We start from the raw sequence: 17,128 nt of genomic DNA on the forward strand, positions 1-17,128 counted from the left end.
AAAAAAAAAAAAAAAAAAAAAAAAAAAGCCCTGGCTGGGTGGGTCCGTTGATTGGAGCATCATCTTATACACCAAAAGGTTGTGGGTTCAACCCCTGGTCAGGACATATACCTAGGTTTTGGGGTGTGTACAGGAGGCAACCAATTGATGTTTCTCTCTCACATTGATCTCTCTCTCTCTCTCTCTCTCTCATCAATAAACATATCCTCAGATAAGGATTAAAAAGAAGAAAAATAAAAAATATATAATCCTCCCCTCTGGCAGTGATAAAGATATGTTTCCCCTTCTTAAAAGGTTCATACAGGATTTAAAACCCCATACAAAAAGACACTCACAAGCAACAAGGTGAGAGGGAATCAACCTGGCAGGGAGGTGAGGGGGGACTGTAAAAGGTGGTCCCTCCCATTCCTGGGTGTGGGCCAGTTCAGACTGTGGGCACATTATGGAGATTATAATCAATAGGCTTTTTAAAGGTCACTTCCCTGTGTGGGGGAGGAAAGGGTGGAGGGCCCTCACCTCAGTGAGTCACAGACTATTCCAGGGAGGGGGCGCCGATAACCTGAGGCGAAGGCGTGAGGTCACTGCTCTGTCAGCAGCCACATCCCTGCCCTCGGCACCGGGGATGAGGAGCTGCCTGGAATGGGGATGGGTGGGCCCAGCAAAAGGCAGGAACTTCACTTAAGAAAAGGCCTTTTGTCCTGATCTGGAACCGTGCACCTCAGCTGGGGCCCAGGGAGGAGAAATCCAAATGTGGCCCGGAAGCCACCTGGCCCCAGGACAGCAGGATCGCGGGAGGGAAGGCAGCCAGGCAGCAGGGAGGACCTGAGATGGCGCAGGGGTGGCAGAGAGAAAGAGGGTATGTGTGAGGGATTTAGAAAGAGAAAGCAGAATTTAGATAAGAACGTTCTTTCCTAGATCTTCTGGAATGGCAGGTCAAAGCCTACGTTTTGCATACATGTACTACGTCAAGTGTTTCTTTTTGTGTTCTATTTGGTTGAGATCATTTCCTTCAGCTTGTCTTTAATATTTGGGGAAATCTAAGAGGCTTTGAGAAGTGGTCATTGAATAGTTATCTCCACTTGATCATTTGGTGGGGGGGGAGTCAGAATGGTGGTGGTGGTGGTGGTAGTGGTGGTGGTGATGGTAATGGTGATGGTAGTGGTGATGATGGTGGTGATGGTGGTGGTGATGATGGTGGTGATGGTGGTGGTGATGGTGGTGGTGATTGTGAATATAATAATAGTGGTGATGGTGGTGGTAGTGATGGTGATGGTGATAGTGGTAGTGGTGGTAGTGGTGGTGGTTGTGGTGGTGGTGATGATGGTGATGGTGGTGGTGGTGGTGGTGGTGGAGGTGATGGTAATGGTGAAGTGGTGGTGGTGATGGTGATGGTGATGGTGGTGGTGGTGATGGTGGTGGTGGTGGTAGTGGTGGTAATGGTGAATGTGGTGGTAATGGTGATGGTGATGGTAGTGGTGGTGGTGGTGATGGTGGTGGGGGGGCTGGTAATGGTGAATGTGATGATAGTGGTGATGGTGATGGTGATGGTGATGGTGATGGTGATGGTGGTGGTGATGGTTATGGTGATGGTGGTGGAGGTGATGGTGGTGGTGGTGCTGGTGGGAGCCTGTGAGAGAGCCTCCAGAGGGAGGCAAGTAGCAAAGAGGAGGAGTCAGGACCCTCTGTCCAGTCTCTAGCCTTCTGTCGCTCGCCTGCTCCCTCCGTGGGCTGGACTCTGCTCACACCTCAGGAGATTCCACTGGCCAGTTTTAAGGTCAGCCTTTCCCTGGGGGAACCCACAAGCTTCCAGGCCAGGATAAGGGTTCACCGGATGCTACGTCACCAGCATGTGACAGGACCTCGTGGGCAATTCAGACACAAATGCTAGGACCCTCTTTATGTTATGATGCATCCTCCTCCAAAATCAGCCAATGAAAGTTTGGAAGATGCATGTAAACCTAGTCCTTAAACACACTGCTCACATCTGCAGAATGGAGCCTCATCGGTGATGTGGAGGAATAAACCGGACATGCTCAACAACACGAATGGCTTTCGGGAGCACGCAGAGAGAGGGGGTCTGACACAAGGTCTGCATGCTGTGGTGCCCCACTTACATGAAATCCCACAAAAGGCAAAACCAGGGACAGAAAGTAGATGGTGGTTTGTGGGGAAGTGGGGAGGGGGAGCAGGAGGAGAGGGCCTGACCACAGGGAACTTCCTGTCTTGAGTGGCCATGGCTGCAGGACCGTGCATTTATCAAAACATCGAGCTGAAAACTTACAATAGGAGAGTTTTATTGTATGCAAATTACACCCCCAAAACCGGGTTTTCATAAGCTGCTTCTAAAATTGAGGCTCCGGCAGAAGAACCAACGAGCTGAGTGAAATGGGACAAGCAGCCCATTTGCAGGGTTCTAGACTCATCAAAGAGCCCACAGCGACCTATCTCCAGGTCTGCCATAGGGGCTTGGGAGGAGCCGTGTGGCAAATGAAGTCATTTCTACATGTGCACGCACTCCGACCAGGGAGGGGAGGAGCCGCATGTGGACAGAGCCATTTCTCAGCTAAGTTCCCTTAACTGGGTCTGGGACCAGCTGCCCACTGGGCTCAGCCAGGATCGTCTAATGCGAGGCTGGACCCTGGCCAGCCACTCCCGGAGACCCAGCTCTCAGTGGTCAGGGTAGGGTCGCCGGATAGGGTACCCCTCAGACTGTTCCAATGTGCATCCGGGGGTGAGAACCAGCGGTCCCAGAGAAGGCTGAGCAGGCCCTTGGCTTTGAACACGAATGGACTGCTTTCCTGGGCACATGCATTCAAGGGCCACATCCGGTCGCCACTGCACTCTGCTGCCAGGACATGACCTCCCGCCCAGCACGGCACCTTCTCTCACTCCCCGTGTTTGCAAAACCAGATGGCAGCGGGACTCACCGTGGGCAGTGGGTCCCTGGTTTCTCATATGGGCAGAGCTGAGCGACGGTGGTGTAGCAGTCCACGTCTTGCACTGTGAACAGGAGCCAGCAGGAGAGGGTCAGGTCACAAGGAAGCCTGGGCCTCGCATTACCCACCTTTGAAAGGGACTGTTAGACACCTGGGTGCTAGGGGTCCACTGAGCCCTCCAATAGAGCTGGGGGATAACAGGTGTCAAGCCCCAGCGCCCCTGGCACTCCACCCGAGACCACCCACGGGATGAGACAAACACATGCCTGAATGTGTTTACTGGTCAGGGATGCTGCCACCCACAACAGCTTCTCCGTGGACCTACTACACGTCTCGTTTGCAGACTGCTTTTCGATTTTGAAACCTTTCCCCTATTTCATCATGTTGGGCCCCCATGGCAGGTATTATTGTAATTACAAGAGGAAACTCAGGCTCAGAAAAGCTGAGACCTTGCAGGAAACATGGCTGAGAACCCAGGTTTCCAATTCCCGGCCTAGAGCTGATTCAAAGGAGGGCAGCGACTCTCTTCTGCAAAGTCACATGTGTAAACAACAGATGTAAGAAAGTGGTTCTAATGCTGACCACCTGCTGTGTCTGACAGCATGTCCCCATCTAGTCCAGAGCTGGGTAAACTCTTGCTTAAAAGACCAGAGAGTAAATATTTCCAGCTTGGTGGGCCCTATGATCTATGTGCAAATAAACCACATGGACGATGCATAAATGAATGGGCATGGCTGTGTGCCAATAAAACTTTATTTCCATAAACAGCCACAAGCAGGATTGGGTCTGAAGGAGGTCGTGACTAAAAAGCATGCTCTCCCATGGATGCATCCCACCCAATCAAACGAACATACCCCACGTTTCCCCGCTCTTGTCCATGGCAGACATTACTAATCTATCAAGCTCTGTTTTCTGCTGAGCCCAGAAGGAGGCCCCAGCATCCATCTCAACACAATGCTCTAGGAAGGTCCTAGCAGGTAGCCACTATCAATCAATAGAAACTGACACTCCCTCTGCAACCTATTAGCTACTCTAGGCCCAGGTGTTGGTATTTCTGTGACGTTCAGCCAGAATGCCACGCCTGTGCTTCTGATTTAGCTGTCTAGGGCCAATGCCAAGTTCAGATATATTTAGAAATTAGAGAGTCTGCCTCCTCAGGAACAAGTTCCTGAGAATAGCATTAATAGCAGGCACGATAGACATTCAATCAACAACTAAGGGGGAATGGCAATTCTAGGGAAACCCAACAGAACCCATGTATTACGGTCACGTAAAAAGAGGCCACCAGCTTACCTTTTACTTTTGACACCGTGAACGAGCTGGACGCTTTGTATTTGCTATAAAAGGAACATCCGGTAAATGCAAACAGAATGGCTGGTACACTTGCTCCCGCGTTTATTTACAGCTTCAACGTTTCATTTCCCTGCTTATCGCCCACCAGCCTGAAGGCCCTGAATCACCTAGAGCAGGATCTAAAGTAGGGGTGTCGAACTCAATCAGAGAAGGGGCCAAAATCTAAAATCCAGCCTAAATCGCGGGCCGAATGGTTTACTGAACAGTCATAAACTGTCATTGTGATGGAAACGCAGCGGAGTGCAGTGATGACAGCGCGGTGCGGGCCACATTGCAAGGCCTGGCGGGACGGATTTGGCCCGCGGGCCTTGTGTTTGACACATGTGATCTAAAGGAACTTTCTGGGCACACCTCATCAACTTCTTTGGGGCAAGGAGCCCTGGTAGTGACAGTTTTAAAATGCATGATAAATTGAAAAGACTAAAAGAAAACCAGTTCTTATTAATATCATTATCTAACTATTCAAACAAGTTAGCATTAGAGTAATAGGCACACATTGTTATGAATTCATCAAGACCAGTTTATAGGTGGGTCCTCACACTACTGTCATTTCAGCATAAGGACGCAGAGACTCTTTCGAGATGTCTACAGCAAGTCCATTTCCACCAGTGGGAGGGCTGCCCGCCCTGCTCACCTAGTCTGGTTTGGGGCCAACATTCATAATGAGAGGAAATGCCACATTGCAATGAGAAGTTAGTAAAAATAAAGCTGTAATTTGCTTTATGTTGTTGTTCGCACATTCCCTGAATTCTAAAATGTGAAGAGCCCATTCTAGGTGCAAAGCTGGGCATTGAACAGGACTAGCGGTGGCTCTAGGACAAGTATCCCAGGCAACTCAGGGCGTGAACCTGGCCACGCCTACTGCTCCATCCTGGCCACGCCCACAGCCTGCACTGAGCCTCCTCAGGAAGTGGCCCAACTGGCATCTCTGTGAGCACCTCCTTGGCTGTGGCTCACAATCCCTGGTTCTTTTTTTGTTTACATAGCCCTAGGACCTTAGCTAAGGTGGAGAGGGGGTGCTTAGACACCCCTTGAAGAACCAGACCTTTGACAGCGGGAATGACGCCTATCGTTTTTGAAATGCCCAGAGTGGCCTCACAGTTTGCACGGGGCATGCTGCCTCAGAACAATCACAGAGCATTTGCTCAGTGCTTTCTTGTCACAGAAGCCGGGCTAGGCCCTGCCATCACGTTAGTGGGTGTCAGCCCGGGTCCTACCATGGTCCTCATTTACAAATGAGGGTGCGGCCACCCAGAGGAGATGGAGAAACCTTCCACGGGCTGCACAGGGAAGAAGCAGGGCCAAGCCTGTTTGACCCCACGACCTCTATTGGGCTCTATGGTCCCAGGTCACTCTAGACCAGTGGTTGGCAAACATGTGGCTCTTTGGCCCCTTGAGTGTGGCTTTTCCACAAAATATCATGGCCTGGGCAAGTCTAGTTTGAAAAGGTGGCATTAGAAGAAGTTTAAGTTTAAAAAATTGGGCTCTCAGAATTTGGAAACAGCCTAGGTGCCCGTCAGCAGATGATTGGATCCAAAAACTATGGTTCATCAGGCGTCTTCAAACCATGCTGCCATAAAAAAGAAGGAATTCTCATCATTTGCAGCAACCTGAATGGAATTGGAGAACATCATGCTGAGTGAAATAAGCCAATCAATGAAAGAGAAACACCACATGACCTCACTCATTTATGGATAATAAAGAACATTATAAACTGATGAACCAAAAGATAGATATAGAGACAGTAAAGCAACAAGCAGACTGTCAAATTATAGTGGAGGGGGGAGGAAGATCTGGGGGAGATAATAGATCAACCGAAGGACTTGTATACACGCATATACAATAAGTACAACCAATGGACATAAAACTCTGGGGAGGGAGGGTATGTGTGGGAGGGAGGGGGGCAAAAAAAAATCAATAAAATATATTAAAAATAAATAAAAATAATAGAATAAAATAAAAGATCAAAGAGGTTGGGAGAAGAAAAATAAATAAATAAATAAATAAATAAATAAATAAAAAATTGGACTCTCAAAAGAAATTTTAATCATTGAACTGTTGATATTTAGCTCTGTTGACTAATGAGTTTGCCGACCACTGGTCTAGCCTCTTATTCTATAGAGAGGTCAACACATGGCCTCCTCCCCAAGCCCCGAAAAGTCAGAATAGCCAAGGACTGTCTGGCCCATCAGCCTGCCACATACCTTATGTGAAAAACATTACCTTAAAAAAAAAAAAAGCATGTTTAAAAAATGAAAAGCCTCATTCTTAGGAAGAAAAAGTGCTAATCCAGAATTAGCCTATAAACTCAGACACTTTAGTTAGTGATAAAGTGTCTGAATGGTTCCTGGAAACAAGGAGCTGAAACCCAACCAAACAAGAGAGGGAGAGAGGGAGGGAGGGCGCACAGCACTGGAATAAAACATGCTGAACTGCCCATGGGGCACGTTCTAAATCATAGATTAAGGCCATCTCCGTTTGTTCAGTACTTTCAATGTGTTAACAATACTTCTATAACCAGAAAACGCTGTAAGGAACCCGGCTACAGAACACTCACCTCAGAGACTCCATGCCATTCCTCTCAGACTTGACGAAAAAGGGGACCCGCCCGTTCCTGGTGATGTCCACCAGGCCTCCTTTGTTGTCCAGGATCCCGTAGTGGATGGCAGCCCGGCATATGCTGGACGCCTGGGAGGGGAAGACCGTGAGTGCACCGGAAGTGGTCCTGGCCAGCCCTCCCCAAGATGTTTGTCTGCAACCCACAGGAAGCCAAAACGTTGGGCCAAAGCTCCCCCCACCTCCGACGCCTGCCTCTCTCCAGAACACCTGCGTCTCTGTCCCTGGGCTGCTTATCTTTAAAAACCCACCTGAGGGGCTTGACACAGTAAGAACAGCGACCGACAGCCCTTTCCCCCCACGCAATGGCACAAGATAACACCCCGTCTACACGAGGGCCAGCCCCAGGGCCCCAAAGCAGCTGCACCAGTTTGTGAGCTCAAACGCTCACAGATCATCTCAGCAAACGAAGGTTGGATGAAGGCAGGGAAGGAAAACCTTTTCCCCTGAAAACCACCCACCTCCTTTAAAAGCACACGACAGAAGCCATTTAGAGAAACATGGGTCCCACTTACACTTTCATAAAAGAGAGTTCCGAAGACCTTGGCCTTGTTGCTCAGGCAGCCTGCTGGGCACTGGTACCTGTTGGGAGAAAGCACGTGATTCCACAGGTGAGCACGCCTCCACATCACCGTGCAATTACCTTGTTTTCTTCAGCAGCTCTCAGCATACGCCGAAAAGCCTCGGTGATGGAGAACCCACTGTTTCTGGCAAGTCCCAGGTCCCCCAAGCCGAAGTGTATAGTCATGTGAACACAATTATAGATTCAGTGTGACCTTCTTAACGACTGCTTTCAGGTGCTTAATTAACATTTGTGTTTAAGGCAGAGATGTGACTAGAATAAGGTGACCAGACATCCCACTTTTGGCAGAACAGTCCCGATTTTTAACAATTTGTCCCGTGTCCCGCGGCATTTTAAAAAAGTCTCGATTTTTGGAAAGAATCTTTCCAATTGTTAAAAATCGGGACTGTTCCGCCAAAAGCGGGACATCTGGTCACCTTAGACTAGACCCGTGGTCGGCAAACTGAGGCTTGTGAGTTACATGTGGCTCTTTGGCCCCTTGAGGGTGGCTCTTCCACAAAATACCACGGCCTGGGCGAGTCTATTTTGAAGAAGTGGCGTTAGAAGAAGTTTAAGTTTAAAAAAAATTTGGCTCTCCAAAGAAATTTCAATCGTACTGTTGATATTTGGCTCTGTTGACTAATGAGTTTGCCGACCACTGACTGGACAATTCATAGAAGAAAGACAAGTGGCATCCAAACACTAAAGAAGTCAAAAATTAAAAAAAATCTCCAAACATCAGTCATCAGAGAAGTGCACATTGAAAGGAAGTGCCATTTTCCAGGTGTTAAATGGCAAGGGTTTTTTACGAGAATAAAACTCAGTGATGGTGTTCACGTTCATGAAAAAGTATAAATCAATCTGGCGATTCTTGAATTTCCCTTTCAGGTTATCTCCCAAGGGAAAAGTCAGAGAGCCAGACTCCTGTGTGATCCCCACTGTTCACAATTGCAGAAAACTGGAAATAAGCCAGTAGGTGTCAAAGGAGCGGCCAAACATTTTTAAGTGGGAACCCCTCGGAGAATGTGCTGACTTGGGACACTCATGTGAGAATAACACACGAGCTCACCTCAGCGGCATGAGCGAGTCGGTGCCTGGGAGAAGGCTGGAACTGCGTCAAATTGCTACTGATCCAGGGAGATCTGGACACTTCTTTTTTTCTTTATACTTTGTCATTGTGGTTGTTCTCCTGAGTTACTTATCGCGAACAAGAATACTTTTTAAAGTCAGAAACTAAGCCCAGTAAATGTTATTTTTATAAAAGCACCAGTACCAGAAACAGGACGTGCCAGATGGCAGGATGGCTTCTCGGCCAGACACGGGGACACAGAGACACTGCGTGCGCAGGTGGGGTGAGCTATGTTTCTTGACTGGAGGTCTCAGAGAGTCATGGTGTGGACGGACCTTGCCTGCTCCCTGCCTGGGGAGGCTCCCGTCTGGGACTCTTCCGATGCAACCTCACAAGGGATATTTTTTATACCTTTCCATTATTCCCCCACTGAGCACGCGGGCGTGATGCTGTCATCATGAGCTTGCAGGACAGAAAGTCCATCGTCACAATGGGACCATCAAGAGCGTTCCTAACATCCTAGCCCCGTGGTCGGCAAACTGTGGCTCCAGAGCCACATGCGGTTCTTTGGCCCCTTGAATGTGGCTCTTCCACAAAAACCATGGTCTGGGCGAGTCTATTTTGAAGAAGTGGCATTAGAAGTTTACATTTAAAAAATTTGGCTCTCAAAAAAAAAAAAAATGTGGCTCTCAAAAGAAATCTCAATCATTATACTGTTGATATTTGGCTCTGTGGACCAATGAGTTTGCCGACCACTGTCCTAGAGCCACAACTTTGCGGTGTGGGTGGCCCTTGCAGATGCTGGGTGCTTTCTCTGATTCGCCCAGCAAATGTCCCTGACACTGCAGGGGACGGTTGCACCACCACCATTGCCACATCTTGTTCGTCTCACCAACACGTGGACGGTTGGCTTCTGCAGTACTTGCTGGCCTGCTACCCGCTGCTCAAGGGATGAGGTCTGAGCCTCTGGAACGGCCTCATCCTGGGTTGCTCAAAGCCTACTTCCTGATACGCCTGCCAGAGGCTGAGCCAGGCGCTAGCACACCCAAGTCCCGGTCCCTACGGTATCTACAGGACCGCGGCCTTCTCTTCTCGGCATGTGCATTACATGACGTGATTCAGCTTCAGATGAATGAGTGCAGGCGTCCTTAGGAAGCTGAGTAAGGACCCCTCGACCAAGGATGTGGTTTTCCCACCGTGAACCTGAGGCTCTGCCTGAGGCCGCTGCACCTGTTGGCCGTTCGCTGCCAGAAAGTGCAGCCAAGCGGCACTGCCAAAACCAAACTCCTTCTTCTTGGCAGACGTCCTTCAACATCCCAGTGGACAGTACTCGATGACTCCATCTGCCAGATGACCTCATTCCGCTCCCCGGGGCCGCACTGGCAGCTCTTCCCCTAGTGGGGCCCTCAGGAAGCAGCTTACTCAGATTCTGCAGCGGGATCCCCTGGCCCGCACATCCTAACGCCACGCCAGCCATGGTCCTCCGTGCACAGAACTCTGGGCCACCGTGCGACTCCCCGCACACAGAGAGGTGTGATGGCGTCCCCAACTACACAACAACGTTGGTCAAGATTGTCATGTCTGTAGCACACACATCAGCCACGTACAAGCCTAGCATTTCTGCAGCTTGCAAATTCCTTTTGAGACAATAAGGCCAAGCATCTGTCCTTTGAACACATCCGCCTGACTGGGGAGGAAACACAACTGGAATGTGTGTCCAGGCGGGAGGAGACCCAGAGCTTGGGCCAACCGTCTAGGTCCAAGCTTGTCAATTAGGGGTGATCTTGTCCTCGGGGGATGTTAGCAATTTCTGGAGACCTTTTTGGGATCACAGCTAGGGCGGAGGCTAGGGGTGCTGTTCAGCCTCCTACACTGCACAGGCCCTCACCACAGAGCAGTATCTGGCCCTACATGTCAGCAGTGCCAAGGCTGAGGAACATGGGTCACCTCTGTGTGCCACACTCTTACCTTAACAAAGGTTGGCATTCAGAAGGAGCTGAATGGATGACACAAAGCAGGCTGGGTGACCTCCCCGCTCAGCCCTGGGAGCACACCGTTATTGCTAAAAGTAGAGAATGCCATTTTTGTGTGCGTATCTACCCAGCTTGGGTGGGTGGCCACCCGCTGGCTGACCCGGATGTGGCTCGCAGCCCGAGGCAGGCGCTCCGAGGGGCTGCAGGGGACAGGGACAGAGGGGTCCGGCCCAGGCCTCACCTGTTGCACGTGGATCCTTTGCACTTGTCCTTCATCTTGGTGTCACACCTGACCACTTGGGCTAGGAGAGAAATGCAGAAACAGTCATCACTGCAGGAATCAAGGGGATGAGACCGAGTTAGAAGACCCTACCCCCCACTCTGAGGAGCTTTCTGGGATCCAGGCCATTCCAGAGCAGGAGCATTGCCAATGGCTTCCACCTTCAGGGATGAGGTTCGAATCCCAGGTTCGACGATTTGGGGCAGCCATTTGACCTCAGCCATGTTACTTCCCCTCTCGGAGGCTCAATCCCCACGGGTGTATAACGGGTGAACATGCAGCAGGTACTGTGCCGGTGGCATCAAGTGAGAATGTACCTGTGACCGTGGAGGGAGCCTGGCACACACTAAGTGCCCCGTGGACCCTCGGGCTCTGGGGAATAGGCCTTATTCAGCCTGGAAGTGGAGACCCGGCATTCCCACCTGTGTCGGTCGTCTCCCCTGCAGCCTTTGCCAAGCTTTCCTTTTAGTTTGTTTTACAGCAGCAGTTCTCAACCTGCTGGTCAAGACCCCATTGGGGGTTGAATGACCCTTTCACAGGGGTGGCCTAAGACCATCAGAAAACACAGATATTAACATTACCATTCATAACAGTAGCAAAATTATAGTTATGAAGTAGCAACGAAAATGATTTTATGGTTGGGGATCACCACAACATGAGGAGCTGTATTAAAGGATCCAGGCATTAGGAAGGTTGAGAACCACTGTTTTATAGGGACATGTAGAAAGCTCAGAGTAGAGTGGTAGTTGGACGAAAAAGACATTTGATGGTTTTGCATTATTAAAAGAACCGATGGAACCTCTTCAAACAACTGGACAGAAAAGAGCGTCAGCCTATTTCCTGGTCGAAGACGCTAAGGACGGCTGAACGGGCAACGGGTCTGGGAAAAGGCCCTGGAAGCCAAGAGGATAGGGTGACTGTCAAGGGCGGGGGAGAGAGAAGTTGAAGATGTGGGGATTGTTTCTGAGCAAGATGGGCACAGGTGGGCCCCTCGCAGGGCGAGCCCAGTTCATGCTCTTTCCACTCTAGGGGAGAACCAGAGAGAGCCAGGCCGCAGGCCGACTGCCCATGCCTGCTGCTCTGTCTGTAAGGCAGTGCCCTCCAAGCCTCACCTCCAGGAAAGGCGCCCAAGGCAGTGTCAGGGGAACCGGAGCACTGAGCTCTGGCCTGGCAGAGAGCCAGAGAGCCAGGCAAGGAGAAGAGCCCTATGAGGGGAGGGGTGCTGAGAACCAGAGGAGGGGGAAGGGTGCAAGGGAGGGGGAAGGGCAACAGAGGTGAGCGTGGGAGCGCTCTGGGACTTCCGGAAGTCCAGGGAAAACATCTAATTCCTGCCCAAGGGGCTGTCTGAGGCAACTGGATATCTCAAGTCCAGGGAGATCCCCGCTGACCCCAAGGCCCGCAGGACTGCAAACAGCACCTCGTATCATGGCCCCATTTTATGGGTGAGCAGATTGAGTCTCCGAGAGTCAAATGATACCCAAGTCTCAGACCAGCTCTGAGACTTGGGTATCATTTGCTCACGGGCGCTGGCCTCCACCTTGCACTCTCTGTGCTCAGTTTCAGCCTGGGGTCCCTTTGAAAGGATAAGGTCTCACCTCAAATCACCTGCCTGGGGGAACTGTCACTCAGGAATAGCTCCTATAAATGGCTTAAAAATACCATTTTCAGGAACACCTGAGAGTTATACTTTTGCAAGCTACAGGCCACCCTGCTCCTGCTGTGTGTGGACTTGGAGCCCTCTCAGCCACCAGCTCCCCTCCCCACCCGCCCCAAAGAAAGTGGCCCCCTTTTGAGGGGGTTCGAGGGGGAAGAGAGGCAGTCTGACTCACTCATGTAGCTCACGGCGGACGTTTTCTTGGGTCTGATCACCCTCGGCTGAACCCAGTCGTGTTTCCCTTCGGTCACGAGAGCCGTCTCCACCTCGTTCATCTCGTCTGTTTCAGGTTTGGGGACGTAAGTTCCTTCTTCATAGCAAAGATAGAGGGGGGGGGGGGGGGGAATGCCGAGATTCAACAAAAATGCACTTTGAAAAAAAAAAAAAAAAAAAGCCACTTGGAACCTAAACTTGTTTGAGGTTTAGATTGACAAAGAATCATTTCAGTGGCAAAGAGGAATTTACATTTCAGAACAGGCCTGGCCAGGTGGAATTCCACCAGCGAGGGAGTGGACAGGCGCTGCTCGCTGTGTCTGCTCTGGCCCCGGGAGTCGCTGGGCTGAGCAGGGAGAGAGGCCCAGCTCCACACCTGGGTTATCATCATGGTTTCTTGTCCTTCCTCCTCCTGCACCATCATTTGCCCAAGGAAGTACATATCCTCTGACCCTAAACTAGAGCTGCCTCCCCTAAGTTTTAACTGGGAGAGGGGCCTTCCTCGTTTATACACCCATGAAGGTGCCCAAAGACTCAGGTCAAAGGCCTTGGGCCCGCTGCCCCTCCTCTCCAGCACATCCTGCTCCCGTCTCTGCTCCCTTCTCGCCCTTTCCTGCACGGAGATGTCGGCACCCCCTGACATTGGACCCATCATTAGAGTGAGCCAGAGAGACCGACTCTAGTTTTTTTAAAAAGTGAGTTCATTGGGTCCCAATCTTTTCCCACCCAAACATTATTATTTCTCCACAATGATGGTGACAACCATATTTTAAGGCACTTTGATTAACCAAACAGATCACATTTCTTATAAACATCAGTTTATGTATTTTCTAGTCTTCATCACAAAAGACAACTATTCAGCCCTAACCAGTTTGGCTCAGTGAATAGAGGGTTGGCCTGTGGACTGAAGGGTCCCAGGTTCTGGTCAAGGGCATGTACCCTGGTTTCGGGCATATCCCCAGTAGGGAGTGTGCAGATCGACGTTTCTCTCTCATCGATGTTTCTAACTTTCTATCCCTTTCCCTTCCTCTCTGTAAAAAATCAATTTTATATATATATATATATTTAAGACAACTATTCACTGCTGGCCAGAACCTGTAAATATCAAATTGTCCATTTCAGCCAAAGCAAGCAGAGACTTGCTGTTTGCATTTGCCTGAATGGCCTTCTCAAACATCTCTGCTGGGGGACCGTGGCACCATCACAGCATGTGCCCCTGTCCCCCTGGATGTCTGTGGACCAGCTTGCCTCCTGCTCTCCCTCAATGAAAGAATCGACAGAAGTGTGTGTGGGTAGGAAGGGCTTTGAGGAGGAGGAATGAAGCGCCCTCGCAGACCTCTTTGTGTCACTGGATTAATACTATCCAAGTCCCATCAATCCCTCTGCCTCGTTACCCATTCTCCTTCAGGGCAATGGCCTCTCCTCTCCAAGGGACAGACCCTGTTTTGTGTCTGGACAGGACAAACACCGAATGGAGGGCAGAGGAGTGGTTCCCCCATGCTTTTCGGGGCTGGAATTCCTTGCTTCTGTTTCATTGCCAATTCCCTTTTGTTTAACCTCCCCCCCAGGCGGACCTAGTCCTGAGAGAATGGACAGGATTTAAGCTGGGAGGTGAACTGTGATCTTGACCCCCAAGTCTGTTCCCTCAGGGGAACATCCAGGCAGCTCGAGGGAGCCAGTTCCCAGCTGTGATTTCACCACCACCTGCTTTCCTACCGGCCGGGAGCTCCCTGAGGCCTGCAGCTGGCCTGTGTCACGGCTCTCTGGATGCCCAGCTCCAGCACATAATAGTTGCTCAACAAAATTTGCTGAATGAAAGATAATTAACACCCCCCTCCTCCCCAGAAAAAAAAATTCTGTCTTTAAATTCCTTTGGAATAAAATATATTCCCAGTGAAATTTAAGAACATTTAGGAAGGGAATTGTGAAAGTGTCATTTGTAGCCAAGAGCTGTTCGTTGAAATCTTTATGAAGACACCAGGTTTGCAACGCCATTTGGCACGATCAACCGTCTCTGGTCTGCCTTCCCGTCAATGTAGCTACTCAGGTTTGCCCTTCACTGAAAGCCAGAGCTGTCTCTGGAATAACCGGGTTTTCTTCCACTGGCCTTTAGGGTTTTTATACCACATAATCGTGGCTTTATTCGGCCGAATATAGTTTGGTAAGGCAGTCTAAAGCGTTTGAGGGCTCACTATTTAAGAAAATGGGCAGACAGTCCTCGCCCTCAGACACACACATGAAAAGTGGAACGCCTGCCCAGAAGACCGGCTCTATTTGAGCACATCCCAATTAAGATCCCCCGTGTGGACCCGCGCAGGCCTGGGGAAATTCCATGCCCGGGTTCACGGCCAGGTTACTGTGCGCACTGTCCATCCCCGGGCTTGGGGTCGCAGGGCACATAGCATTGCTTACATCATTCTGCAGATTCCCACCGCGGTCTATAAGTGATAACAGGGCTCACAGCTAGTGTTTCCTGAACGTGGACCTTTCCAGGATGTCCTTGCATCATCCTCTCCCTGCCTTGTCGGACGGATGAGCCTCACTCACAGACAGAGAAACCGGGGCTCAGAGAGGCTGAGGGACCTGCCCAGGCTCACAGAACTGAGAGTCACACTGCCCTTCCCCAAAGCCCACACTTTATCACCACACACACCTGGCAAAGCCCAAGGGAACAAACCTCTCTAAGGTCTGTCCTTATCCCTGCTCCATCTCCATTACGGGCCAGGCCCTGTTGGGCACGTGCAATTAGTCAGTCACTTCACAGGAGACGTGCTGCGTGGTTAGCTAGGAAAACTGGCACACCTGCCGAGTGAGCTGGCTCTTCTCCACCAAAAATAAAGAAACACGTACAGAGGCTTCCTTGGGTGGGTAAACCAGCATCTAATGTAGTTTTGTCCGTATTTGTTCTTAGAAGTTGACTCTCTTGGGGATGCGGGAATTGAATTGAGATGACGTTAAGAACACACCTGCTCCAGACCCCTGGAGGCACCGGAATGAACCAGCAGTCATAACTACAGGTGGTCAAGGTTCAGGGAGAGTCTGGCTGCAGTCAGAGCAGGAAGGCAGGTGCACTGCAAGGCTGTGTAGTCAGGGAAGGCTCCCTGGAGGAAGGGTGACACCAGAGCTGTGTTTCTAAGGAGGAGGAGGCATCTGTCAGGTCCCAGAGATGGAAGAGACCCACAGGCTGGGAGAGGACCAATATTCCTCACCAGGGGATGAAGGTCACCTTGCAGGTATCAGTACATGGTGGCCTTCAAGGAGCTAACCTCCTGTGTTTATAAAGCACTGACTATGTGCAGGTTGTTGCACTAGCAACTCACATCCTTCTCGTTGCTTTAATTGCGGGAGAACAGGAGGCAACCTGGTCCACAGGCATCGGAGGGGGGCAGGGTGCCTGCTGTAAAGGTCTAAAGCCTTCATCTTTGAGAAGGCCACTCAGTAAATGCAAATAGCAACTCTCTGCTTTGGCTGAAATTTCACAGGACTGTACTGTCACTGTTACAGATGGGAAAACGGAGGCTCCAAGAAGGTACGTGGCACCTGAGCCCGCACAGCCTGAGCCCACACAGCCTGAGTCCACACAGCCTGAGTCCACCAGCCTGAGTCCACACAGCCTGAGCCCACACAGCCTGATTCCACCAGCCTGAGTCCACACAGCTTGAGTCCACCAGCCTGAGTCCACACAGCCTGAGTCCACACAGCCTGATTCCACCAGCCTGAGTCCACCAGCCTGAGTCCACACAGCCTGAGTCCACACAGCCTGAGTCCACACAACCTGAGTCCACACAGCCTGAATCCACACAGCCTGAGTCCACCAGCCTGAATCCACACAGCCTGAGTCCACACAGCCTGAGTTCACACAGCCTGAGTCCACACAACCTGAGCCCACACAGCCTGAGCCCACACAGCCTGAGTCCACCAGCCTGAGTCCACCAGCCTGAATCCACACAGCCTGAGCCCACACAGCCTGAGCCCACACAGCCTGAGTCCACACAACCTGAGCCCACACAGCCTGAGCCCACACAGCCTGAGCCCACACAACCTGAGCCCACACAGCCTGAGCCCACACAGCCTGAGCCCACACAGCCTGAGGCCACCAGCCTGAGTCCACCAGCCTGAGTCCACACAGCCTGAGTCCACACAACCTGAGCCCACACAGCCTGAGCCCACACAGCCTGAGTCCACACAGCCTGAGCCCACACAGCCTGAGTCCACACAGCCTGAGTCCACACAGCCTGAGCCCACACAGCCTGAGGCCACACAGCCTGAGGCCACCAGCCTGAGTCCACCAGCCTGAGTCCACACAGCCTGAGTCCACACAGCCTGAGTCCACACAACCTGAGCCCACACAGCCTGAGTCCACACAGCCTGAGTCCACACAACCTGAGCCCACACAGCCTGAGTCCACACAGCCTGAGCCCACACAGCCTGAGTCCACCAGCCTGATTCCACCAGCCTGAGTCCACACAGCC

General features: G+C 51.1%; 1 protein-coding gene across 2 annotated transcripts in view; it reads right to left on the reverse strand.

The window, feature by feature from the left end:
* Positions 1–17,128, reverse strand: part of CRISPLD2 (cysteine rich secretory protein LCCL domain containing 2) — a 67,008-nt gene that overhangs the window by 16,129 nt on the left and 33,751 nt on the right. For both annotated transcript variants that reach the window (XM_045582636.1, XM_036440578.2), the window contains exons 7-12: positions 12,619–12,753; positions 10,751–10,811; positions 7,421–7,487; positions 6,847–6,977; positions 4,230–4,273; positions 2,928–3,000 (exon numbers count right to left, since the gene is read on the reverse strand). In XM_045582636.1, coding sequence (XP_045438592.1) covers positions 2,928–3,000; positions 4,230–4,273; positions 6,847–6,977; positions 7,421–7,487; positions 10,751–10,811; positions 12,619–12,753 — 511 coding nt within the window. The remainder of the gene's footprint in view (positions 1–2,927; positions 3,001–4,229; positions 4,274–6,846; positions 6,978–7,420; positions 7,488–10,750; positions 10,812–12,618; positions 12,754–17,128) is intronic.

This window comes from Pipistrellus kuhlii, unplaced genomic scaffold (genome assembly GCF_014108245.1).
Source record: "Pipistrellus kuhlii isolate mPipKuh1 unplaced genomic scaffold, mPipKuh1.p scaffold_m20_p_17, whole genome shotgun sequence".
NCBI classification, from domain to species: domain Eukaryota; kingdom Metazoa; phylum Chordata; class Mammalia; order Chiroptera; family Vespertilionidae; genus Pipistrellus; species Pipistrellus kuhlii.